Source organism: Trachurus japonicus, chromosome 10 (genome assembly GCF_045865225.1).
Source record: "Trachurus japonicus isolate A0001 chromosome 10, Traja_1.0".
Lineage (NCBI taxonomy): Eukaryota > Metazoa > Chordata > Actinopteri > Carangiformes > Carangidae > Trachurus > Trachurus japonicus.
Window position 1 is genome coordinate 16,055,572 of NC_140916.1, and position 24,692 is coordinate 16,080,263.

The 24,692-nt window shown below is 43.8% G+C and overlaps 3 protein-coding genes across 5 annotated transcripts; 1 reads left to right on the forward strand and 2 right to left on the reverse strand.

Moving 5' to 3' along the window:
* Positions 1 to 252: 252 nt before the first annotated feature.
* On the reverse strand, positions 253 to 11,233 carry efemp2a (EGF-like fibulin extracellular matrix protein 2a). The gene is made up of 11 exons (XM_085789559.1): positions 11,031 to 11,233; positions 6,943 to 7,223; positions 6,276 to 6,324; positions 5,960 to 6,148; positions 5,273 to 5,395; positions 5,056 to 5,172; positions 4,054 to 4,173; positions 3,814 to 3,933; positions 3,548 to 3,674; positions 2,738 to 2,933; positions 253 to 1,167 (listed from the first exon to the last, which is right to left on the reverse strand). The coding sequence occupies exons 2-11, from the start codon at positions 7,042 to 7,044 to the stop codon at positions 1,006 to 1,008; spliced, it is 1,305 nt and encodes a 434-aa protein (XP_085645685.1). The 5' UTR covers positions 7,045 to 7,223; positions 11,031 to 11,233; the 3' UTR covers positions 253 to 1,005.
* A 1,589-nt stretch (positions 11,234 to 12,822) lies between these two features.
* fibpa (fibroblast growth factor (acidic) intracellular binding protein a) lies at positions 12,823 to 18,207 on the reverse strand. 3 transcript variants are annotated; one of them, XM_085789568.1, is made up of 11 exons: positions 18,064 to 18,207; positions 17,651 to 17,735; positions 15,953 to 16,151; positions 15,552 to 15,678; positions 15,193 to 15,293; positions 14,826 to 14,959; positions 14,282 to 14,390; positions 14,115 to 14,178; positions 13,922 to 14,008; positions 13,660 to 13,757; positions 12,823 to 13,116 (listed from the first exon to the last, which is right to left on the reverse strand). In XM_085789568.1, the coding sequence occupies exons 2-11, from the start codon at positions 17,733 to 17,735 to the stop codon at positions 13,047 to 13,049; spliced, it is 1,074 nt and encodes a 357-aa protein (XP_085645694.1). In that variant the 5' UTR covers positions 18,064 to 18,207; the 3' UTR covers positions 12,823 to 13,046. The 3 variants fall into 3 exon arrangements, with proteins under 3 accessions (XP_085645694.1, XP_085645692.1, XP_085645693.1); XM_085789566.1 differs by having other exon boundaries at positions 17,849 to 18,207; XM_085789567.1 differs by having other exon boundaries at positions 17,651 to 17,738; positions 17,849 to 18,207.
* A 2,855-nt stretch (positions 18,208 to 21,062) lies between these two features.
* ccdc85b (coiled-coil domain containing 85B) lies at positions 21,063 to 23,850 on the forward strand. The gene has a single exon (XM_085789569.1). The coding sequence runs from the start codon at positions 21,935 to 21,937 to the stop codon at positions 22,538 to 22,540; it is 606 nt and encodes a 201-aa protein (XP_085645695.1). The 5' UTR covers positions 21,063 to 21,934; the 3' UTR covers positions 22,541 to 23,850.
* Positions 23,851 to 24,692: the final 842 nt, after the last annotated feature.

Here is a 24,692-nt window from a genome sequence, read left to right on the forward strand (position 1 = left end):
CTACCGATACACTTCCAGCGTTTGAGCTAAGATAATTAGCGGTGCGCCAGCTCTGCCCGTATCTCCCTTGTTACTGCACACACAGTCGAAAGGATGGTGTCTATCTGCTTGTCGTGGACTCGGGAGTGAGGCAAGACACGAAAAAAAATGTTGGCGTATCCCTTTAAGCTTTATAATATCAGAGGCTCCGGGGTTGATGGTACTGTATAAAAACATAAAGAAAGAAACTGATCAGTTTCGCTGTGACACAGATGTAAAGGTATATTGTTTTATTTGGGTTCAAATCTTAGACAAAAAAACAAAAGAACAAATTACAACACGATCAGCAACGTAACAATCTGACAAACGACAGGTACAGAGAGCTCCATCATAGGAATGAACAGTGGAGGGTGGATGCTGAGGTCTGATCTGAGTGGTTGCTGAATCACGTCTGTCAACAGGAAACAGGGCTGACAAGGAGAAGGAAAAAAACAACAAAACAAAGTGACAAACTGAATGGAGCTGAAAAATAAGGATGTAAACTGGTGAAAACAGATTAATTTAATGATGCTGAGTGTGACTCACTCCACCTGGTGGCACAGATTTGTTATCACCTTGAACACGTGTGAAGAAAAGAAATCCCTTTGATAAACACTGACCACAGAACGAGGCGGCCGACATTTTATCCCAGAAAAAAACGAAAAACAAAACAAACAATAGTAACAGAGCCAAGTGAAGGGAACGATCTGATTGGACTAATCATCTTAAGGCTGCTCTGTATCTGTGAGACATTATTGCTACATGTATTTGGATATTTTACTGTATGTATATTCTTACACGCAATATGGTGGGGCTTACAAATGTGAGGCTTTCTTTGGACAACTAGGTATAAAAAGCTAAGAGTTTAACATCACAGTGACTGGTTGAACTGCATTGACCACTTCTTCTTCTCCTCCTTTGTTTGCATCCATGTGTCTCCACAGCTCTTTCTCTCCATCTTCTCCTTCTTCTCCTCCTCCTTCCTGTTTAGAAGCTGTACGGCCCGACGTAGATGGAGAGTCTGAGGGCGGAGCTGCCATGGTAGCTGAGCAGAGGGTTCACCGACATCATCTCCAGGTCCAACGTGTACTCTCTGGGCCCAGACACGGCGCGGGCCAGCACCAGCATGGCACTGATATTATTGATTTGCTGGGGGGAGACAAAGGGTGAGTTTTATGCTTTTCTATACCAACACATATAACGCCTGTTTTGGCATCTAGGGGAGTGTTTTTATAAATCATAAGAGGAGAGGTTAACAATATTCACCACAACCTGAGGCCATTTTTGCTTCTATTTGTTAAGGAGTCCTTAATTTACTCTAAAGGATGTATTGAGAATGGCCAGTGAGTGACTTTGGTACTAAACAAGCCTAAAACTCTCTGAGGCTGTTTGAGATTTCTGAGCATACTGAATCTAAAACATGTTTATCTGCTGTGACTGCTGAGAAGTGAGAATATTATCTATTAACTAGAAAATTTCCTCTGGGAAATTTTGATAGGACCTTAGGTTACCTGTGTGCTGGTGTTTGTGTGTGTGTGTGTGTGTGTGTGTGTGTGTGTGTGTGTGTGTGTCTCTTTAATCACATGAAGTTACCTGTGTGTGTTTGTGTGTGGGAGAGGAGTGCACGCATACGCACGCATGTGTATGTTACCTGTGTGTTTTGGTGTGTGTGTGTGTGGCTCCAGGTGGATTTTTTTATAAACATGTTAACGAGCGCCAGGTGGATTGTTTATAAATTTAACGAGCTCTGGCCTGAGGCTCAGAGGTTACCACGGCAACTTGAGGTGGTTGCCAATGACGATAGGGGCCCCCCAGGCTGAGACAGACAGAAATGTCAAGAAAAAGAGCGATTTTCTGCCTCTGCACTGGTCTCGCATTTAGGCTTACTGTGACAAAACAGTAACTCCTATCAGAAAAAAACACTGATCAACAGTGCTGTAAGGACTTCCTGAAAAATTTGGTATGATTTGGTGTTTCTACAGTAAATATTTTGGAGACACTGGCGAGTTTAAAACAGGGGTTCGTTCTGCTTCTCTCAGAAAATCTTTGTATTGGAGTCAATGAGGAGCAGAGACCGACGTGGCCGCACTTAGAGGCTGACAATTCAAATTCTGTAAGTCTCTCTGATATTTTGAGCACATGGTGAGAGAAATAACAAGATTGTCTACAAATTTGGAAAAGATCATGTGTGTAGAGTGTAAATTGTGGCCGAGAGGAGTGTGGAAAGAGAAAAGTTTCAGACGATTTCAGACAACTTCTCCCACTCTAAGCGATGATGTCACGCATTCTGACACGAACATTCCATGCAATACACAACCATTATAATCACATAATTTCTGCAAAAATTATCATGGTCATTGATCAGGGATTGATCAGAAACTATACGACCTATCAAAACGTGGATTAATACGCCAATACACAAGACTTGTGTCTACTGTTTAAAGTTCAAATGAAGTCTCTAGGTGAAGGTATGCCTGAGCAGTAAAACTCCAATGATTGTTCTTTTTCACCCGTCCCATTGACTTCAATGCAAAATTTTGTGCAGTTTTTCGCTACTTACGTCGCTTCGCCCCGGGCACTGGCCTACAGCTATGAAATAGCTATGAAATAGCTGTAGGGGCTACTTCTCTTTGTATATCTATGTAACCCTGACACTCAGATATAGTTTCTGAAACAATGACCATCTAAACTTCTCTTCATGCTCTGTAACACTTCTCACCCTGATGTAGAAGTCTCCGTTATCATCACCGGAGCTGATGCGGAAAGTGTTGTAAGCCCCCGGAGAGACGCTGGTGGCCTGAATCTGGAAGATGTCGGAGGGGACGGTTCGCTCCGAGGTGATGGTCATGTAGCGGTGGACGATGGAGAAAGGAAGATCTCGACAGGCAGGCTTGCTGACGGGACACACACAGCGGCTGGACACACACACACAATGGAGGAAAAGGTCAGAACGATTTGGATCTCTTATCTTTCTTTTCTTCTCTGTTCTTTTACTTTGTTTTGTTTGTTTTTGTGGTTCTTGTTTGTCATTATTTTACATCTTCTTGTTTCATAGCTTGTGCCCCTGAACCCTTTACCCTCCATCCACCTTAGTAGTAAAACATCAGTAGTAATTCATAAATCAGCCAGCAGAGGGAGTGCTATGACTGAGATTGAAAATCTCCTTAAATCTTAACAAATATTGAACAGTAGCCATTTTTCCCCCATGTTTTTCTAAAACACATTTTATACTAGCAAATCCTCCGGGATATGTTAATAGTGACCCACACCTGTTACCAATCCAACACTTGTTCACAACTGTAATAGTTTTCTTATTGCACTGGACCGTTTTCAAAAGAGAAGGTTGCAGAGTTGGACTCATACGTGGAAAAAGTAATTGGGGTAATCTCGCAGTTCGAGCCATACTCAATACAGGGGCTGATTATATTCTGACTTGAAGGCCAACACATATTTGAGTAATTGGGAAAAGGTGTGTGAGAGTGTGTGTTTGTGTACAAGCACACTCCGGCTTTCACAAGGTGTCACTCACTTCTCAGACACCTGGACATATGGGTCCTGGCAACGTTTGGCGTCCACACACTGGTATCGTCCGTGGATGTTCACACACGTCTGCGACTCGGTACACTGGTGTTCACCTGTTTCACATTCGTTTATATCTGCGGAGGGAAAACCAGCTTCTTGTGATTGTGTTTAGAGCGAACAGGAACAGCGCAGCTGTCAAAGAATGAATGCGTACTGACTCACACAGTGTGGGGGTGTTAGTTTCTGGGAGGAAATGGAGGCAGGTGTGCTTACCCTGACATAGTCTGGTCCCCAGCAGCTGGTATCCTTCAGGGCACACGCAGGAGAACTTGCCTGGTTCGTTAACACACTGGTACTGGCACAGGTAACTGGAGTAGCTGCACTCATCGATGTCTGTCAAGATGCGTGTTCAGGTTTCATTAGCTGTGCACCATCAGAGACAGAGACTGACACAGACAGACAGACAGACAGACAGACAGACAGACAGACAGACAGACAGACAGAGTCTCTCACCGTTACAGGCGAAGCCATCAGGCCCCAGCTCGTAGCCCTGGTCGCAGCGGCAGAGGAAGGTGCCATATGTGTTGTAACACCTCTGAGAGCAGGGGGCACCCATGTCACATTCATTCACGTCTGAAAAAGGAGGCAATGCAGGTTTTATTGTACTCTGTGGATGTGACATTTAAATGTTGCTTAAAGTTGTCGTAACTTTTGCGAGACAACAGACTGGAAAGAGAAGACACACCCCCGAAAACTTTTATAGGTTCTGGATCAAAAACCTAGAACTGAAGGCAGAGGTCAAAAATAAAAGCTCCAACTACATTTAAAGCCCCTGAAAAACACATTTCCTCAGTCGGCTTATTACTATAAATGACTCGGTCCAACATGAACTGTTTTACTGCCAGAGCTGAAACACTTCTAGGAGATTTCTGTTTTTCCCGCTGGTTTATACTGAGGTGATGTCAGAGGTACGTCTGCTACAGTTCAAATTAACAATAATAAATCAATATGTAATGATAGTCAGGGGTCTGGTGTAACTGTTGGCAGGACACCGTCAATCAAATGTGATCAAACTGCAACTGATGAAGCAGATTAGGTCATTTTATTTTTCTATTAACGTAATTAGAAACATTCTGGGTGGCTTTTGTTTTTGTCAGGTACATGACAAATATATTTGTAAAGGAGTTGTTGTTGTAGTAGTAAGAGGTGAGCTTTGTTTCCAGTGAAATAATGAAAGAGCTACTCAGAGTTGGAAAATTACTAAGAACATTTATTCAGGTATTGTATGTGAGGTAATATAAATACTACTTATTCCACTTAAAATATTGTAAACTAGACTTATTTAAGAGCTTTGGTTCCTCGTTTGTTTCCAATTTCCAATTATACACACAAAATATCCTGTATAATCTTGTTAACTTGTTAATATGAATTGTTCATTGCAGCCTCAGTTAGTAAACAGAAAATAACATATTGTTGCAGTGCAGCTCTCTCATTACTGGTTCACTGATCACTCACCAACACAGGATCGGTTGTTTCCTGCGATCTGGAAACCGGGTTCACACTGGCAGGAGAAGGAGCCGGGGACGTTAACACAGCGATGTTGGCAGTATCTGTACCTGCACTCGTCGATGTCTGACAGAGAGGAATGAGAGTTGTAATCCACTTCACCACAGGCCATGGCCGTAGAGTGTCTTCTCTATATTAGTTAGAGTATAAATTCACACTATCTCACCTATACACTCTGTGCCAACCTTGCGGTAACCGTCCGGACACTGGCAGGTGAAGGCCCCCAGTGTGTTGATGCACTGCTGGCTGGGCTGGCAGTCGTGTTCGTCTCGCTCACACTCATCAACATCTGTGTTTGTGGGGGTGAAGTGAAACAGGGAAGACGCACGTGAGGAACCGCTGCACGACAAACGACCTCACTCCTGCCCGGCCTGACTTGACTAATGCACCGTGATTGGTTAGAGGGGAAACGGTGGCGGCTGCGCTCCCCTCGTTTGCCCCCGGAAGTCAAGACTGACACATCATGTTGAGTCATATTTGCTGTCTCATGCGGACCCAGATGCCTTTGCCTCCGGGTCGAGTAGGTTTCTCTGCTCTGAAAACACAGCAGCTGTTGTGGTGTGAAATCTTCCACATTCCTACGCCGTCTATCTGCCCCCCCCCCTCCCTCCCCCCCTCCCTCCTTCCTTCCCTCCTTCCCTCCATTGGACTCGCACTTACTCACACCCACACAGATTGCAGCAACACGCTGCCTCCAGTCACAACACCTGCTACGGCCACCTGTCCCTCACGATCTGTGGCCGTCGTCAATAAATTTACACAATTACACACACAAACATACTTAATGATCAGTCATCCTGCTGCCACCTGTCCACCCTTAACCCCCCAAGACTCACAAAAACCAGACACCCACCCACACAGCTGTCTCCCTGGGGCTCGTAGCCCAGAGGGCAGGGGTTAAAGGCCTCCGTCGGCACAATTTGGGGCTCTGGAGCTGGGATGACTGACGCAGAGCGAGGGAGGCACAGGTACCCTCCATAGTGGTTGAAGCACTTCATCTCCCCTTTGCAGGCATCTGGAATGGTCTCACACTCGTTTATGTCTGACAGGAGATATAGAGGCAGATATTTAATTACCGAAATCAGAAAAAACACAGCACAGGGCTTGGAGAGGGCGATCAAAGCTGTTAGTGTACAAACAAATTAGGTGCAGGTAAGAGAGAGCTTTACCTTTGCAGTGCTCAGTCTGAGGGTCCCAGTGATATCCATCTGTGCATTCCTACAAAAAGCAGCAGAGAGAAAAAGAGAGTGTGAGAAAGCAGCGGAAAGAAAGATGTGAATAGTCCCTCTGAGTAAAAGTTGCATAATATATTCATAATACATAATAAATTCCGCAGTAGTGGGATATAAAAAAAGAAGCAGAGGACAGAGAAACTTGTTTCCTCTGTATTCATGCAGGAGCGCTGGGCCAAAAAGACAAGAAGTCTGCTGCTGTTAGAGGAAGTATGACATTTTAAACTGCTTTCCTTAGGCCAAATGTCACTTCAAAAACAAAGACTGGAAGGCCACTGTTTGGAAAAAGGGTCATTATCATTCTGGGAAGAAAATATATTGCCGTGAGCAGCATGGAAAGAAAAGGCAAGGGCCTAAAGAAACATGGAATTAAAACTAAAATTACCCCCAGTTAGGAGTACTATAAAATGCTGGAGGTGGTGGAAAACAGCTGTGGAATATTAAATGAGAGGTAACGGAGAGGATCGGAGGCCAAATGTTCAACACAAAGGAGATGTGACATCACCTGACAGGTGTGATATCTAATAAAAGAGAAGATGCAAAGGAAAATAAGGAGTGAGAGAGAGGAGAAGAGAAGGAGAGAGAGCGATCCATCCATCCTTACCGTGTAGGTGTCACTTTCTGTAGCTGGCTGTGAAATAGCACTGCGGAGGAGCACGGACACACATAGGCACACGCACAAGTTTGACACACTAGCACCCTGCATACTAATGCATTAATTGGTGGGAGACGGGAGAGGAACACACGTACAACATGCACACAGGCAAAAACACACACACGCACGCACGCACGCACGCACGCACGCACGCACACACAACTGTCAGACAGGTAGCAGTGCTTCGAAGACCAGACGTTGTGATGTACAGAGCAGCCAGGAAGTGGTATCTGTGTAGACAGAGAGAGAGAGAGAGAGAGAGAGAGAGGTGGAAAAAAGACATAAAAATAGACGACATTACAAATCACAAAAATGGTTTGATTCAGTGTTGACACACACTGGCGCTGTTGACCGTTTCCCACAGCTGAAGTGGATAAATCAACTTGAAGAAGAAGAGAAAAAAAAACTCCAAAGTCAATTTTTAAGTAGTCAGTCAGAGTACAAACAGTCGGGGTCTTGGACTCGGTTCACTGTTTGTCAACTAAACAGTTCCCCCTTGATCGCAGCAAGAATAAATGGAATAAATCACTGGCAGGTAAAAACATAAACATTGTGACGTACTCCATCCTTCAGCTGAAAATAACAAAATCAACATCACAGAAATACTTTCATATTAGCTGCTCACAGAAAGGCCTCTGTGTCTGCAGACTGGCACACTGCAGCCCAGAGGAATGATCGTCTCGCTGAGCGCTGCCTCCACAGGTTCACTTCGCTGTGTCTCAGCGTCGGCGGGAGGCTCATAAACCCTGACTGTTGCTCACATGTTTTACAGAAGCATCTCTCACTCTTGTTTCCTAGATTAACTAAAACGTTGCATTGCCTCTTTAGATGCTGTGTTGTGTGTCTCTGTAATGTAAGAGGACACCTGCCTTTGTCACTGCAGTAAACGTACTTTCCATCTGTGGTACCTTATGCAACCAAAATTTGACACTTATGAAACGTATGATTCACTTATAAAATATGATGTATTGTCATGGATTAAAGGCCCAGAGGTGTTTCCAGATATAAATCTGGTTAGAGCTGCTCAGGTGTTTATATGAGGTCACCGAAAATAATGATAATCCTGCAACATGTCCTGGAGCAAAACTAATAAAAGAAAAAAATGTGGTTAAAAATGTATGTAAGATGAAAATATAATAATTCTTCAGGACATTCAAATCATCATTCAACACCATTAGGCATAGAGGGAACTTTTAATCACAACAGAACATTTTCAGATTGAGGTATTTCTATTTTTACTCAAAGGTCTGAGTTGTTCCACCACCGCTGGTCTTTTCTGCCATGTTCTGTGTAGTGCAGTGTGTTTCTGAAGGTAGTTTTACAGTGTATTATATGTGCTCCGTGCTCTGAAGGACTTGGCTTTTCTCCCAGCAGAGACACAACCATCCCTCAGTTAATGTTCCTGGAGAGAGGCTATAAGTGTTTCAGCTGACTCCAAGCAAAAACAAATCACTTATTCCAGCTCTCATAGACAAAAAGACTGTGAACTGAAGGTTTAAGAAACACACGCACGCACTCACATTCGTTTGCAACGTCAGTGTGACAGGAAAGTTATAACCACCGCCTGTCTACGTGCATACACACGCATGCCCTGATATAAACTCCAGAGGCTCCAGAGGTTACAGGCACTGCTCATTGTTGTATTTCACATCGAGACAAACAGAAGTCCGCAGGGTGACGTGGATACCCGCAGATACTCGCCGGATGACATCACGGGGCCATTTGCGTGACCCTCGCGTGGTGAGAAGCAGCAAAACATGCCTTCGCCCCGACGGTAACACATACCACGGTGCAATCAGACGACCACAGTACGTGACCTCTCTGAACCGGCCCGAGCAGCCGCTCTCGAACCAGCAAGAATGCTGCCCAGAAAAACCACCCAAAAACAAACTGACCACCGGTCCGGGGTCCAGTCACTCACTGGCTACTGAGTGTGGGCAGCAGGGATGCATGGGTGTTGCCCCTGCTGCCGCGTGAGATCAAGTGGCGGTGGACCTCTGGAATGCCCGTGGCAAGGATGTGGGCGCCGGTTCTCAGCTGGGATGCCCTGCCACGGCAGAGGTTCCCAGAGTATCGGGTTCTGGGAAACCCCCCATGGTTCACATAAGAGGGGGCAGCTGGTGCCAAATCTCCAGCCACCGCTGCCCCCTCCTGCCCCACCTACCCGCCCCCAACCTCTCATCTCTCTCCTCGCTGTGGAGGAGGACGTCGGAGAATGTGTCCCCGGTGCAGAAGTTCATGGTGTGGGTTTGGACGAAGAGACACAGGTTCACTGTAGCACCAGCTCGCTCTCTCGCCAACGCTGCTGCTGCTGCTGCTGCTGCTGCTGCTGCTGCTGCTGCTGCTGCTGGACAACACCTGCTGTGTGTCATGATGTTCACATTACCTGAACTGATAAAATGATATGAATCAAATGTAATTACAAGGGGAAAATGATGAAACTCATCAATTCTGATAATTCAAGCAAAAATGCATCAAATTCAAGTTCTAGCATCTCAATCTTGAATATCTGCTCATTTCTTTATGCTAGTAAGCCCTAGGTATTCATAAGTTTAACTCTTAGTTGAACAGAACGATCATCACCTTGAACTTCAGGCTACTTTTTTTTACTATTTCTTGACATTTTAAAAACCAAATTATTCACCAAGATAGCGAGAGATAAGAGAGGAATCAATAAATAGTTGTTATCTTCTGCAGATACGCTTCATACCTCAGAAAACATCTGCTGCACAGTTTATTCACATGACCTCTCATGATAAAATAATTATAATCTAATATAAATACCATTTGGAGCTCTTCTTGGCCTCGGTAACAGCAGGCTGACCCATTTTTTAAGATTCACGCAGTCAGCACAAGTTAGAAAGCCAAATGTCAGGCGGCTTATAAAACTGACCACATAGGGACCAGGAAAAACACACAGTTGGACCACACACATACGCACGCACACACACACACAGTCTCACACACACACACACACACTGCAGGATGGTCATGTCTTGTAGTGTATACATAACTCGCTTTGTGTTGTTCTGCTCGGCGGCGCGTGGAGCAGCCTGTGAACATGGTGGCCCAGCGCACTCCAGCTGCGCTCTGTTACCATTGTGGCAGTGAACCCTCACAATCAGGGAGTCTCCGTCTCACACACACACACACACAGACTCACACACAGACGGCCTCGCTGCTGCTCTGAGTGTCTCCACAGTCAGTGAAGGAGAGCGGCCTGCAGGAGATATCCACACACTGCGCCCATGCTGCTCTGGCTCGCTCTGTAAAGACGGTAAAGTCAAAGGACTGTGATGTATCAGCATACACAGACAATCTGGCACTAGATGATGGGATTTGGGGAACTGTGCTCCTTCCTGTGGCCTTTAAAATCCCACTTGAGTCATTGCAGAGGTGGCAGGGCTGTCACATGTTAGCTATTAGGAGGAACTGTGTAAACTGTGATAAAACGCTCTGTCAAACAGAAGTTGGGCGGCTTCCTACGCCGTCTGTGATGCTATCAGGGTTTTCAGATTGTTTGTGTGTGTGTTGGATGCTGGCACCTGTTCCTCTTGTTCCAAAGAAGCTGCTGCTTTCTCTCAGAAATATTCATTGTCTCCCTTCCTGTAGTTTTCCCCCCTCGGTGACTAACAAAACTTGAGATTGTGACACTTACTTAGAAAGCTGTACAAGAGGGATGAGATGGAAGAATTTTGCAATATACTGTACAATAATGCCTTGTGACTCACTGCCTCTCTTCCTGTCTACCCCCCTATTACAGTCTCAAACACGGAGCCAAGAAGCAAACTACACAGACAGTGTGCCACATTATCTTGGCTCTCTTGTGAGGAGCCAAGTGGAGCTGGGAGAGCGGAGCAAGACGAGCAGAGCAGCGGTGTAACTGTGACGTGTATGGCCCGTAGAAAAGTGGGTAAGAGGTACATCTCTCTACTCTCGCAAAACATGATATAAGTCGTCCATCGGCTCCCTGCTGGACACACAAACTTCATCTTAGATTTGATTAAGGAGTTAAAAGAAACAGAGGGGAAACTCACAGATGAAGCTTTTCTTTTTTTTCTTTCTCTTTCTCTTTCTTTCCGCTGGGTCTTCAGTCTCTTCAGTGTCCAGTCTCTGAGCGGTGTGTCCTCCTCCTCCTCCTGCTGCTGCTGGCTGGCTGGCTGCTGTCGTCCCGGCTTAGGTGGCGAACAGAAGTGGTCCCTTAAAGTCCTGCTGCCTGTGTGACCCTGAGAGAGTGAGTGGGGAGACCGACAGCTGCAGCAGCTGAACACATGCAGAGGGAGGGAGAGAGAGAGGGAGAGAGCAGGCGAGAGAGGAAGAGACTTAGAGGAGAGAGAGAGAGAGAGAGAGAGAGAGAGACAGCCCATTCTTACCCCCCCTCTGGCCCCCTGCACTGCCATCCTCCGCTCTCCAAACCCCCTCTCTCTGACCCCCCAGGATGCAAATTCCTGGTCTGTGGCCCAAATTCCAAAATTCCAAATCCGTCCAAATCGCAGGCAGAACAACAACTCACAGATTCACACACACACACACACACACACACACACACATGCCCCCCCATCTTCCCTAACCAATGCCCCCTCTTACTGGTCCCACAACACACCTGGTTTCATTTAGACTAAAACCCCCGCAAAAGCCCCAAGCTCTCTCTCCCACCCTTTCCCCCCCTCCCTTTTCCCATTTTACCCCCCATCTATCTATACTTGCCTCCCCCCCGTCTTGTCCTCTTTATTTTATTTTTTTTTCCATAAAGCGACTAAAGCCCTCGCTCTCGTCCAATCTGACATGCAGGATATTTATAGCCGGGGAAAGAGAGAGAGAGAGAGAGAGAAGTTAATGGAATGTGGACAAAAATTAGAGAGTGGAGGAGACGAGAGAGAGAGAGAGGGAGAGAGAGAGAGTGGAGACCTACTCGGAAAATTTGTTCGCCTATTTCTCAGAGTAAACTGGTGACGCTTTGGGGATAAAGTACTGAAAACCAACCTTCGAACTTTACTGCCGTGTGTTTGTATGTGACTAATCCATTACTGCACTTGGAATCATTTCCGGCTGTTTTTTTGTTTTTCCTGTACAAAAAATTGCAGTCTGTTATGTTGCAAACTGTTTAAGATGTTGCTTAATCTACGTTAGTCTTTTTGGTTTAAGTCGTCATGACTCAACTCAAAGTCAAACCTCAAAGGTCACCCCCCCCCCGCTTCTCACAAAAATAAAAGCCTTTTCAAAATTAAATGAGCAGCATCCACATTAGGGTAATTGCTAGCTTCTTTCCAAGCCACTTAAGAAATGCATCACCCATTACAAAATGATTGCCTGCATTAAAGTTTACAACCAAGTATATTTTAATAGACAAACAAGTAGTAAAGCACATTCACGCTTTTATTTAAATTGATAGCAGCTATTAATGTTTTTTTTTTTTATCCTGCTCTTTCAAAGTAAACCTCCAGTGTGCGGGTTTAAAAACCTTTCCTCTGCCTCTGTTTATCTGTGCTGCTGTGTGTCTAGGTGGTGGCAGAGATGGCAGCTGTCAATACAGGGGGTATTGTGAAAAGTCACACTGTCAACCCCGTTAAATGGACCAACTGTGCCCCCCGTGGTTGGTCCCTTATTCCCATGGCCACACACAGACGCCACACACACACACACACACATCTCAATTCATGACACATAATCTGCTGGTCATTATTTAAAATCTAAAATGCTGATGGTTCCTCTCCTTCCGTCTCTTATCTCCATCCAAAACCGACAAGATCAGCAAATCCTGTCTCTGGAGTCGCTTAACGGTATCATAACTTCCATTTAGCATAGCAGATAAAATACAACAGAATGACGTTTAGATGTAAATATGTTCATTTTATTTACAAATCAAATTTACAGACACTGAAGGGACGCTATACGAGCAAGAGAGGGGAGGAATGATGGCGCTTGAGAAGAGGAATTCATCAGCAAACAAATAAAGCACAAACTGAAGGGCTAAGATAACGGCTTCACCGGGGGGAGGGACAAACCAGAGGAAGAGCAGGGGGATGAGAGGGACGAGCTGCGACGCCAACGCTTCAGTCGTGATACATTTTGAAGATACAGCTTTTGATGACGCCCATGTATCTGTCCCACACAACCTGGTGTCTGAGGGGGGGCAGAAAGCAGAGACAGAAAGAGAGCAAACTGTAAGTAAATGGAGCAAAGGGGTACTGTACAGTCTCATGACACACTGTAATTGTGAAATCTGGGTGAAGAAAGTAAATGTGGCAATCTTTGTCCACTCAGTGTAATGGGGGGGGTGGTTCTTTTTTTTTTATGAATATCTCTTTGTCAAGCATGTAGTGGTGCAGGGCTGTGTAAACCCTTAACTACATTCCTGAGTGTTTGCATGAGAAACAAGGTAACTACAGTTTAAGGAATCGGGGCGAGATAGGGTGACACCCACTGGTCGAACAGGGACGTCAATATTGGAGGATTTAAACATGCCAACTTTATGCTTGAGCGGTGTTTAATGACTGCCAAAATGTACAACCTTATTCAGTTATTGGTTGGTTCTGCAGAAGCTCTCTCCAGAACCGTGGCTGTATTTTTAGCTTTTGCTCGTCCCCTTGGGAACCGATTACCCTGGCAGGGTTGGTGCCGGCGCTCTGCCTGACAATTTTACAGAATAAAAGAGCATTAACTCACTTGAATGTGTCAAGTATGTGTGCAGAGTTGGTGTAGTGAGTGAGGTAGAGTCTCATGTCCGCAGCTGTCCATCGGTCTGAGCGGCACGGCTCAATAAACTGGAGGAGAAAGGGGAGGAGGGGAGGAGACGTTACATCACACCGTCTCAAAGGCAGACTTGGAAGTTGGCAAAGGCCTCAGAAAAAAATGTAGGCCGGATGGTCTGTCTTTGCTTACAATGCTTGAGAAAAAAAGGAAACAGAATTTTTGATAGAGCACAAACCTTCTCCACAAGATCAATGAAGAAATCTCTGACATCTTTTGTGTTGGTTAACTTTGCAGCGATGTTGACAAGGCCTCTGGAAAGATTCTACAAAAGCGAAAAGATAAATGAGATTCAAACCCTCTCATCTCTTCCACTTGAGAGTTGACTGACCCGCTATATTAAGATATGATGAAGGTGTAATGCTCCTCACCTTGAAATTAGCCTCCATCTCATTAAAAGCTTTAGTCTTCCCTCTCAGAGCTGTGCAGACCAGGCTGAACAGAAACACGAATTACAAATGAAGGAGAAAGTGTAGATTTAAAAAAAAAAAAAAAAAAAAAAGGTTTTACATTTTATTGTTCCATTCATTTCTTGTACCTTTTGTGTTGATCCAGCAGATCTTTGTCTGTAATTAAAATCTTCAGTTCCTTCAGCTCTTGTAAAAACTCTTTGTCGAGATCGACATCCATGTCTTCCACCATGTTATCTACAAAGACAACTCAACGTCAGAAACTGACAAATCAGCTCAAGTGATGTTTTTTCTTGTTACTTGCTCCTTTTTTCTTAGTAATTCATGTTTTAGGTCCTTACTCAGGCTCTACCTCATCCAATTACCCCAGTTCATTTACAAATTTCAAAACCTGCAGGACCTCTGGAGGTCAGTGGGTCTCGCCGACAGAGGCACTGCTCTAATTGCCCTTTTTAGAAATTCTTTCACATAGTTTCAAATGTGTATCTTGTATCTTTATTCTTCTCAGATTTACTATGAATGTTTTACTGCTCTGCAATCCTCAAACTAGGACTAAAAAATTAGACAGTTCAATTTGATTAATGTGTTACATAACGGCTACAAAATGGTATACGTGCGTCTCACATCGTTATGTCAGCAAATTGGCCAAAGAAAACAGAAGAAATCACTCACCAACGGCCCCAACGGTCCAGTTGTTGATAAGCTGCCCAGCGCAGAAAGCAAAGTCCTGGAAAGTGAGATATTGTAGCTTTCTTTTCCCCGTCTCAAAGCGATTGTTGGCAAAGAAAACAATGGCGGCATAATCCCTGCAAGAAGCATTATAGGGGATAAAAACAGAATAAGACGATCAGATAATTTGTCCGTTTGTTTGGCAGCACTGGACCTCAAGTGGAATTTGGTTAGAATTACTAAAAAAGGCAAAACCAAAAATGTAATAATTCATGATAAAACGTAAAAACAAAACAGATGTAAAACAATATCAGTGTTTTGAAAAATAAACCTGAGTTGAAAAGGTTTGTTCTCTCCTCTGACTGATTACCTTGCAAGCTTGTCAGAGAGAAGAAAATGCTGACGTATGTTCTCCACCAGGGGTCCCTTCAGCTCTTCCACAACTTTGAAAACACGTTTGAAGTTGTCAAACTGAAATCAAACACATGACGCAGGATATTTGCTGAAATTACAACAATGTGACTTGTATAAAAGTTGCACGGTGCTCGGTCTGCAGACATTCAGCTGCAGCATCACCCAACTGAACTGAACACACTGCTAGGAAAATGTTGTAGCTTGTTGTATGTTGTTGAAATTACATTTACAGTGGTGAAACTTTTAATCATTGCTACAAGCTCCTAACTATCAAACTGATAATACAGATAAACAGTTATCGAGGAATGTATTTACTTGTCGTCTGCAGCTTTTCAACGTGACGTTTGTTTTGGCACCGATATCGTCTAAATCTTTCTTTGTTCCTTTAGAGAGTTTCTTTCCCAGGACCTCTCGGACGAATGCATCATCAAAAGCATAGTATCTAAACAAAGAAACACAGAGGAAAAAGAGGAAAACTGTAAGAATATATTATTTTCAACACTGTCAGCAAACGAGAACAAAGTAGTGGGTGTAACAACAAATACATGCCATGATAGCATCTGCCTTGAGAGCAGAGTAAGCCTAGTTCAAGGAAGAGGCTTATTCCAAAGATAGAAAAGATGCAAAAATACGTAAATCGTTGATCAAATGTTGGCAGCCAGACACCAGAGACATCTGATAATTCAAACACAATGAGAGCGTCGTCGTAACTGCACCTCTCTATGAGGATGGCTTGTCGATGAGGTGGGATCTGGAACAGGAGCTGGTTGGCTAGTTTGGCTGGACTGTGCAGCAGACGCTCACACATCTGGAAAGTCCTGTACTGGTCCATGGTGTCACTCAGCAGCACATCTGCACTCGCCTCATATTCCTCCAGCACTCCTCCCTCCATCCGTACCTTCACTGCATCATTCACTGGTGGGGGGAAAAAAAAAAACAGACAAGCGCTGTGAGGTTGTGTATAATAACCTGATGTTACATCGCTACTGGTTGGGGTGAAGATAACAACACGACTAAATGACTACTGCAGTTTCACAATTCACATTTGTCGGCACTAGTGGGAAGGATGTGGAGGTAATCACAGATTTTGTTACATGTAGAATGATTTCTTTCCCTAATTTGGTGCTTTAGATAACTGATTTTTTTTTCTTTTTATATATTCTATATATTTGACTAGTAATGTTTGAAACTGTGATGTTTTTTTGGTAACTCTTAAATTTACAGGCCACTCAAGAAATAGCCAAGAAATAACAAGTAATTGCGTCATAATGTCTAGAAATAGCTTAGAAATAACAGCCAATTTCATAGTGATGTCTAGAAATATAGCCAAGAAATATAATGATTGATTGCAACTAAGGACTTGGTGGAGAAAAATTCTGACCTTTCCCAAAAAATTCAAAGCATGAAAAGCATGTGTGATCTTTTGCCTTTATGAAAAACATGACATTGCTAAGAAATTGACCGTTATTTCTTGGCTATTTCTAGACATTATCACGTAATTAATGGCCTGTAAATTAAAGGGTTAACATTTGTTTTGTTTTGTTTTTCTATTCACAATTTAATATCTGGTGCAGTGAAAAGCACTGTTACCTCACAAGAGGGTTCACCGGCTGGCTGGGGCTCCTGTGTGGGGTTTGCATGTCCTCTGGCTTCTTCCCACAGGAGAGCGACTCTAAGCTAAATGGCCCGTAGGTGTGAATGGGAGTGTGAATGGTTGACTGCCTGTATGAGTCAGCCCTGTGATTGATTGGCGACCTGTCCAGGGTTGTAACCCGCCTCTCGCCCTAAGTCAGCTGAGATAGGCTCCAGCTCCCCTGCTGCGACCCTAGTGAGGTGAATGAACACATTTCTTATGTTGCAGCGAATTCAACTGAAGTTGGTTGAGCTCATTTAGGGTGATATTGCTGTCTCAATACTTAATTTGATACGTTTTTAGAGGCCTGGAGAGAAATTTAAAGCAATAAGTTAATAGATACATTTAAAAAACAAACATTTTGATGTTATTTATCTTTCCAGAAGGTCCTTAACCTTTACTGTATAACCATTTCCATGTTTTCCCATATTCCATGTTGTGTGTTTAGTTGTGTGCATACAACAACTATTGCATGTCTGCCCGCCCTGGGTGAGGGATCCGTCCTCCGTCCTTTTTTCCCCTGTTAAAGGGTTTTCCTGGGAGATTTTCCTCAGATGATGTGAGGGTCTAAGGGCAGAGGATGTTATCTTGATGCTGTGTAAAGCGCTTTGAGACAAACTGTAAAAACGGGCTAGTATACAAATAAAAATGCTTTCCTTGGCCTTGCACCTGCGTTGTTCACAGCCTTGCAATAACCACCTTGAAAGACCTGCATATCCATCATTATTTCCACAGTCTCCTGCAGTACATGAAGTGGTCGACCCTGACAGCTGACACATACCTGTGTATCCATCCAACCAGAGCTGATACACTTCCTCGTCCATGATGGTGGTGTTTCCCACGAACACATCCAGCTCCATTGCCATCTGCTTGAGGACAAAAGAGCAGGAGGTCACAGAAGGTGATTAACATTAAGTGTTTAGATTAGCAGTCACCTGCCAAACGGAGGCAGCAGGGAGGCAGTGAGGAGACGCTTTACCTCGTTTAAAGAGCTGTTCCAACCAGTTTTATGCACCAACTTAAAAATAATCTAGCAGAGTATTTTGTTAAATTGCGTTTAGGTGAATTTAAACTGACTCTACATCGCTAACTAATTAGCTGACTTCCTTCACTGGACTTAGCCTCCTGTGCTACAGTGGCTGCGTCCCAAACTTCTCAGCGGAGACTGAAAACCGAGACAACCTGACAACAAACCTGTCAGTTCAGAGCAAAACTAACACGGCGGTGTAAACGGGAGATTGGCCACAGGTTTTTTAAGTCACATAAACGAAATGCGGAGCCGCTGCATCGTCGTGGGTCCGCAGCAGCGGTGTGTGTCAACAACAGCAGCCGTCTAACGTGCACTTCCGGTTCTGTGACGTCACGGGAACGGCGCTGCGTCACGACGCAAAGGTGGAAAATAACAGTAGGCTGCGTTTACTCAAGTGCAGTACTTTCCTCTACTCCTGCCTTTCAATTCTGCTACTTCACTACACTTATTCACTTGTTCTTATTTATGCATTACAAATATCTGATCATTCTAGTTTAGAAATGGGCCATTTCAAATACTAAGTACTTAGATTTTTGGTACATTTAATTGTGAATAGGGTTAGGGTTAGTTTTTACTTTTTAATTAAAGCACTGGGTGCAAGAATAGTATGTATACCAGAATATTTGTTTATTGTGATAGTGACTGTTATAAGTAAAAGATCTGAGAATTTCTTCCCCCACAGTTTATATTATCCCCTGATCGCAAAACAAAAAAGTGGTTGTGTAATATCAATCCTCCTTAGATTCTTTCATTTGTGCCAGCAATATTCCCTTTATTAAAAAATATTTTTCATTTTGCTGTTTCAGTCATTTACTTTTTTGTATGTGTAACCCTCGCTGCATTTAACATTTTTTTAAATCATGTTTATGGCTGAAATGTTCTTGTATGTTTCACAGTAAAAAAAAAAAAAATCTTTTAATGCACAACAGGTTATCATTTCCTTTTATTTATTACATAAAGTTGCAGTCCTGCATGGCAAGCAGGGCAGTGCTTTCCCAGCAGAGCTATACCACTCCTCTGATCTTTCTGTCCCGTAAAAGATCTGATGCATTCCTCATGTGATAAACCTGTGTTGGTGGTGGCAGCAGGAACACGGCCCTTGGAACTATCATTATGGTTATTTTTGTGGATGTGACCATGTCCAATTGATAGAAAAGGGCCTGTGGATCCTCTTGTATTGATTAGTGCTGAAACTTGTCAAACCTCAAGGATGCCAACCGTGTCTAGCAACAGCAAAAGCGTGCTTGTTGAGCTGTCCCTCTCAGTGTTACAGTCTCCAAGATAAAGTTAGCAACAGTGAAGCCTTTAAAATGCAGGATTCTGCACGGTCTGTGGAGTGTGTCACCGCCAGCTAATGGTGAGTATTTCTGACAGTAGAGATTTCAGATAGATCTGTTCCTCTACTGCACATTTGATATGTTTAGCATCCATTCAGACAAATAATCCTATTACTTCGGCCAGGAAGGTGAAAGTTGAAGAGGTCCAGGCAGAGAGAAGCAAGATAAACTGTCAGCACAGGAAATAGGCAGACAGGGCAGGAAATAAATTCAAGAGCAATTTGTAGCCCACTGTCTTGGAGATGTATGTGTTTGTAGATGTTACAGTGCTTTTGCCATTGGTCTTGTAAACAGATTAATTGAGGGGAATCTCTGTCTGTGTCATATATATTCCAACATCCCTGAAACAACATTTAGGCTACAGAAAGATACATACGGTAGGCCTAGATGATAAAAGTAACACTCCACAGTTGGGGGGTATCACATCACTCAAACGTGCCGTTCCTTTGAATTAATGACAATGATCATGTCAGGACTCAAATTACAACACAGCATCTGGCAGGCAGGCAGTAGCTGACTGTTGATCTCTCCCCTTTCATTTGTGCTCTTAGTTATTTGAAATACTGTCGGATCAGAGTCAGGCTTCTGTGCGAGCACATGGGCCCCTACAGCGGCTATGCGCTTTGCTGCCTGCGTGTACAAAATCTGCTCTCTTTTCCTCCGGCGATTAATCTAAATAAATCCCTGTAAATCCCTCCCCTCACCCGCCCTTTCTGTGTTTCTGCATGTGTCCTTCAAAATCACTACATGGGGGGGAAAACGACTCAGTCAACATGTCTTTTTGTCGGATCTCTCGGGTGCACATCAATACTCGTTTCTAACCTCACATGGCACCCTGATTCCAGCCCCGGTTCCCCCCTTGCACGGTTAACACCCTGCATTGTTATGGCCTCAGTGAAACAATGGAGGTGGGACAGAGGGCGGAAGGATGTGGCTGAATGCCTCAGCATAAACCCATGGAAAAAAGCCTGCAGTCACACTTTCCGCCAGTGTTTCTTTCAAAAAGAAACGAATAGGCCACAACCAGGAATCAGTCATGATACAACTAGACCTGCAAACTCCAAAGGATGTTGATGTCAAGGGGAGGGGGGGGGGTATCTTATGTGTTTTTGTAAACATCTGGAGTCTGGTTATCATGTTATAGCCAATGTATTTTGTATTTCAGGATGAGATCAGAAAAATCCCACAGGAAGTGCAGCTAGGCCTGTCCTACTCATTTCCTCTGTATATTTGTGCTTAACCATGTTGTTTTTGTTCCACAGTATCATGGGGTAAAATATGTAATTTAAGCCAAATGGGGGCGCACACGTCCTTAACTGTGACAGCGCAGAGAGCAGATCTTCATCCTCACATCATCCTCTTCATCCCTCAATAGGAGCTGTTTTGGTTATAGGAGTCGGTTCAGCAGGAAACAGAGCTGCTCGATTTTATTTTTTGCCATTTACGACCATGCCTTTAAGCATAGTGTGTCGAAGAGCCACTGGAAACCTCCGAGGAAACCACAAATATTTCTGATTACTATCTGACCGACGTGTCAAAGCGGCGGCCAGTATATCGATTACAACTTCCGGAAGAAGCACGCAAAAATAAAACCAAAAGCGTTGAGGAACCGTGTTGGATTGAAACAATACTCAATTACAATAAAAGCTGTAACACGCAGGTGGTGCGTTAAGTAGCCTAATCATATCCCCAAAGTATTTTAAATTTCTTTCCTTCACTTATTTCATTAAGAGTTCACAAATCGGTGCTTTTATTTTGAAGGCTCGGGTGGTTGTTTCCGGCAGTGCTGGCGCTTGACGCGCACCTCGCAGCTTAGAGGAGTCACAGCCGTGAAAGTGGTGGAGGAGGCGGACATTGTTGTGGTAAGAGTCCAGCTCCAGAGGATGAGCAGCGATGGTGCACTGAGCGGATAATGGGCGACGCTGGATTGCGATTTGTTTTTTTTGTTTTTTTTATACAATAGACCTAATTAATAATTTGTAATAGACTATTAATAAAAAAAAAAGGCTGCTGCACGGACGCTTCCTCCAGCCACCGGGAGAGTGAGTTCATTCAGCCGAGACGAGTGGAGCACAGCCGGATGAGACGATGCCAGCGCCGTGAAAATCACATCATCTGCGGGGTGTGCGTCCGAGGCTGCGGGATTAAAGAAGAAAAAAAAGCCTCAGTGGATCGACCGGGCCTTTGCACACATAAGGCTTTACCACAGTAGGCTACCAAAAAAAAAAAACCCACGGGGACGAGTGTTGCCTTCAAAATCCTGCGAGAAGAGGAGGTAAAATAAGGACAGTTGTATTCCTGGAGGCCTTTGGAGAACACAGCCTGCTGTTGAGAGGATGACAGATTGACATTAATGAGGGTTTGCGGTGCATTTTCACACACGACCTCATTAAAGCCGTTATCCACACAGAGAACAGACAGTGGCTTCAGCAGAAGAAGATAGGCTGCAGCGGGACCGAAGTGGCAGCGCCTCGCAGAAAGCCATCTAAATAAAGATATCACATGTTTCTGCCTTGATTTGGCCCTCCGGTGTTGTAGTGACTGCATACATGACATCTGGCAGAGACTGAATGGAGGTGAAGGCGAGGAGGATGTGACGACTCAGTGTTGAGCATTGAAGTATCAACATCTAGGTGTTTATTTTTATTTTATATAATATATAATAATTCTCAGGTACCTTCTAAGGTGTTAATAGAAAATGAGTACCGAAGGTGAGATAATAAACAGCAGAGAGCTGTCAAAGATGTCTGACGAGGATTTGCTGGCGTGCTCCAAAGAGGAGCTGGTGAGCCGGCTGCGTAAAGAGGAGTCCGAGAAGATCTCAGCCCTCATCCAGCGAGGACGGCTGATAAAAGAGGTAAATAAACAGCTGCAGGGACACCTCCTCGAAATCAGGGAACTGAAAGTCATCAATCAGCGCCTGCAGGAGGAAAACGTAGAGCTGCGGGACCTGTGCTGCTTCCTGGACGACGACCGGCTCAAAGTGAAGAAGCTGGCCCGGGAATGGCAGCTGTTCGGCCACCACGCGGCCAAAGTGATGCGCGAGGACCTGGGCGGGTACTTGAAAAAGCTGGCCGACCTGGAGCGCATGCAGGACGGGCTGGTGAAGGAGAACTTGGACCTGAAGGAGCTGTGCCTGGTCCTGGAGGAGGAGTGCGTCAGCAGGAGCGACTCCAGCCCCGGCGGCTCCACCGAGCTCAACCTGCCCTGCATGGTGGCGCGGGACCTGGGCGACGGGAGCTCGAGCACAGGCAGCGTGGGAAGTCCAGACCAGCTCCACCTAGTGTGCTCACCTGACGACTGATGGTGATGACAGGTTTATGTCAACAGTCAACGGAAGCCGTAGCCTACAGTATTACACCACAGGGGTGATGTGATTGACAGCATGGAGACACAGAAGCTTTGTCTGACCAATTGGAGCAAAAAAAAACAAAAAAAAGCATTAGGTCCTTGAATGCTGCAAAGATTTGTGTCACTAGGTTTTGACTTGACAAAGACTCTTCACTGTAGACATTTTCAGGACTTTACAAAAGACATTTAATAGATGTTTGCCAGATGATAATGTATCTAAATTTCATAGTGTTTTTTCTAAAGACTTGTCTGTTTTTGGGAAATTCTTTTTTTTTTTTTTCATTGGTCTGTTGTTGGAAGAAAAAAAAATGGGACCAAAAAAGTGGGTCACATATATAAATTTATCTCATGCACTGGACAAGCCTACACTGATAGACGCCTTTTTTCTATTGCACTGGACAGCGTTATCATGGATCTTTAAATCACAGATCTAAAGATTCATCTCAATCCAGTTTTGAGCCATATTTAGTCCACTGAATTCAAATAGCACTGAAATAGATGAGTTGTGATAATAAGAAGATGAAGAAAAAAAAGAAGGAAAATAACGTATTTGATATTTGCTTTTGCTAGATGCCCAATAATGTGTAATATTTTATGCACTCTTCCTCAGGACAGGATTGGAGTGCCATATGTGCATGATGATTGTCACAATTTGTACAGGCCAGTGAACCAGTCTGATGTGAAGGCCCCTCAGGTTTACTGCGGGTGGGGCTGCATCATGTGCATAACGTAACATGTGCTAGAGCCTTGTTAAAGGTTTTGGATCATGATACAAAGATAAATGTGCTTGGACCTCACTCAGAGCTGAAGTAAAGTTCTGTCACTTTTTTAAAAATCCAACTGGAAAATCTTTATATCAAACTGGAAGGTCTAGAAGTTTTAATGATTTCTATCCTATTCTATTCAAGCCAAGCTGTTTAAATTCACTTGTAGGACTTTATTTTTCTTTTCTTTATTGCATTGTTGTTGATGATGTTCAATTAGCATATCACAGAGTTTGTTTAATTTGAACAATGGTCAGCTTTCTCTTCTGTAACTCATGCTTTGTATTTACCCTGTAACACTATAGGGATCTTAACTTTCTTAACTTTGACCCTTCTTTATCTTGGTTTATCTGTATTAACTAGCATTAATAACCGATTTCAGTTTAAATCATAGATAATGCACATGGATTAGAAAAGATTTATTTTGTCGTTAGCTGTTTATTGGTGGGCTATGCTCGTAGTGCATTGAAGAGCTTTAAATACAGTGGCTATGACACTTGCTCTTGCTGTCCTGACCTTTTTTTGAGTGTGTTTGACTTTGCAGAAACAAGCATTTGCATTTACATGACACAGAATGAAGGATTGATTTCTGCACTTGTTGTTTTGACCTTTGCGTCCAAACCAGCTGCGCTTGATTGATGCTCCCTCTCTGTCACACGGCCTGACTTTATGGATGTTCATCAGTTTTATTTTTGGATCTGTATTTGCACAGTCTGGAGAGCTGAAGATGGCAGTAATGCTTTCAGCCACTTAGTGATGCACAGACGTCCTTTGACAGCAGAATCGTGCAGGGATCTTTTTTTCCCCTCCCTCATGCTCTCTAACTCTGTGTGACTCTCTTTCCATCTCTGTCTCTCTCTCTAACCCCATTTCAGCAGAGTGATCCAACGCCCATGTGAGCCATGTATGTATTAGCAAGAGATTCGCCTCATTTTTGGGAAATGGATAACAGAGAACACAGTGTTCACAGTTGAGGGGCATCGAGCGGTCATTGGCTTATCAGTATTTGAATTTTTTTTCTTGTTTTCAATATTATTTACCCTGTTATTTTTTCCCAATCAACTAATAATGTAAAAGCCCACCATAATTCCCCAGAGTCAAAGATTAGGTCTTCAAATTGCCTGCTTGTTTGTTTTTTTATGACTAAAGGTCTATAACTGAAAGATAATTATATTACATTCATAAAACAGGGGGAAAAAACTGCAAATCCTCCCTGTGGAGACACAGCAATTGGAGAATTTTTCACCAATCAATACATGAAAAAACAAAACAGTATGGCTACTTATCAGTTGACATCTAAATCTGGTGTCTCAGTATTCAGGTTTAAAATATGCACCCTTT

What these genes read in the sequence shown, in the direction of transcription:
- efemp2a (XM_085789559.1), bottom strand. Translation starts at nt 7,044, where the DNA reads ATGCAGGGTGCTAGTGTGTCAAACTTGTGCGTGTGCCTATGTGTGTCC. An exon ending in AAACAACCGATCCTGTGTTG is followed by an intron (nt 4,174 to 5,055) that starts GTGAGTGATCAG and finishes CTCCTTTTTCAG; the next exon opens with ACGTGAATGAATGTGACATG. An exon ending in TATGTCCAGGTGTCTGAGAA is followed by an intron (nt 2,934 to 3,547) that starts GTGAGTGACACC and finishes GTGTGTGTCCAG; the next exon opens with CCGCTGTGTGTGTCCCGTCA.
- ccdc85b (XM_085789569.1), top strand. Translation starts at nt 21,935, where the DNA reads ATGAGTACCGAAGGTGAGATAATAAACAGCAGAGAGCTGTCAAAGATG.
- fibpa (XM_085789568.1), bottom strand. Translation starts at nt 17,735, where the DNA reads ATGGCAATGGAGCTGGATGTGTTCGTGGGAAACACCACCATCATGGAC. An exon ending in CTGGTTGGATGGATACACAG is followed by an intron (nt 16,152 to 17,650) that starts GTATGTGTCAGC and finishes TCCCCCCACCAG; the next exon opens with TGAATGATGCAGTGAAGGTA. An exon ending in CTGCTGGATCAACACAAAAG is followed by an intron (nt 14,179 to 14,281) that starts GTACAAGAAATG and finishes GTTTCTGTTCAG; the next exon opens with CCTGGTCTGCACAGCTCTGA.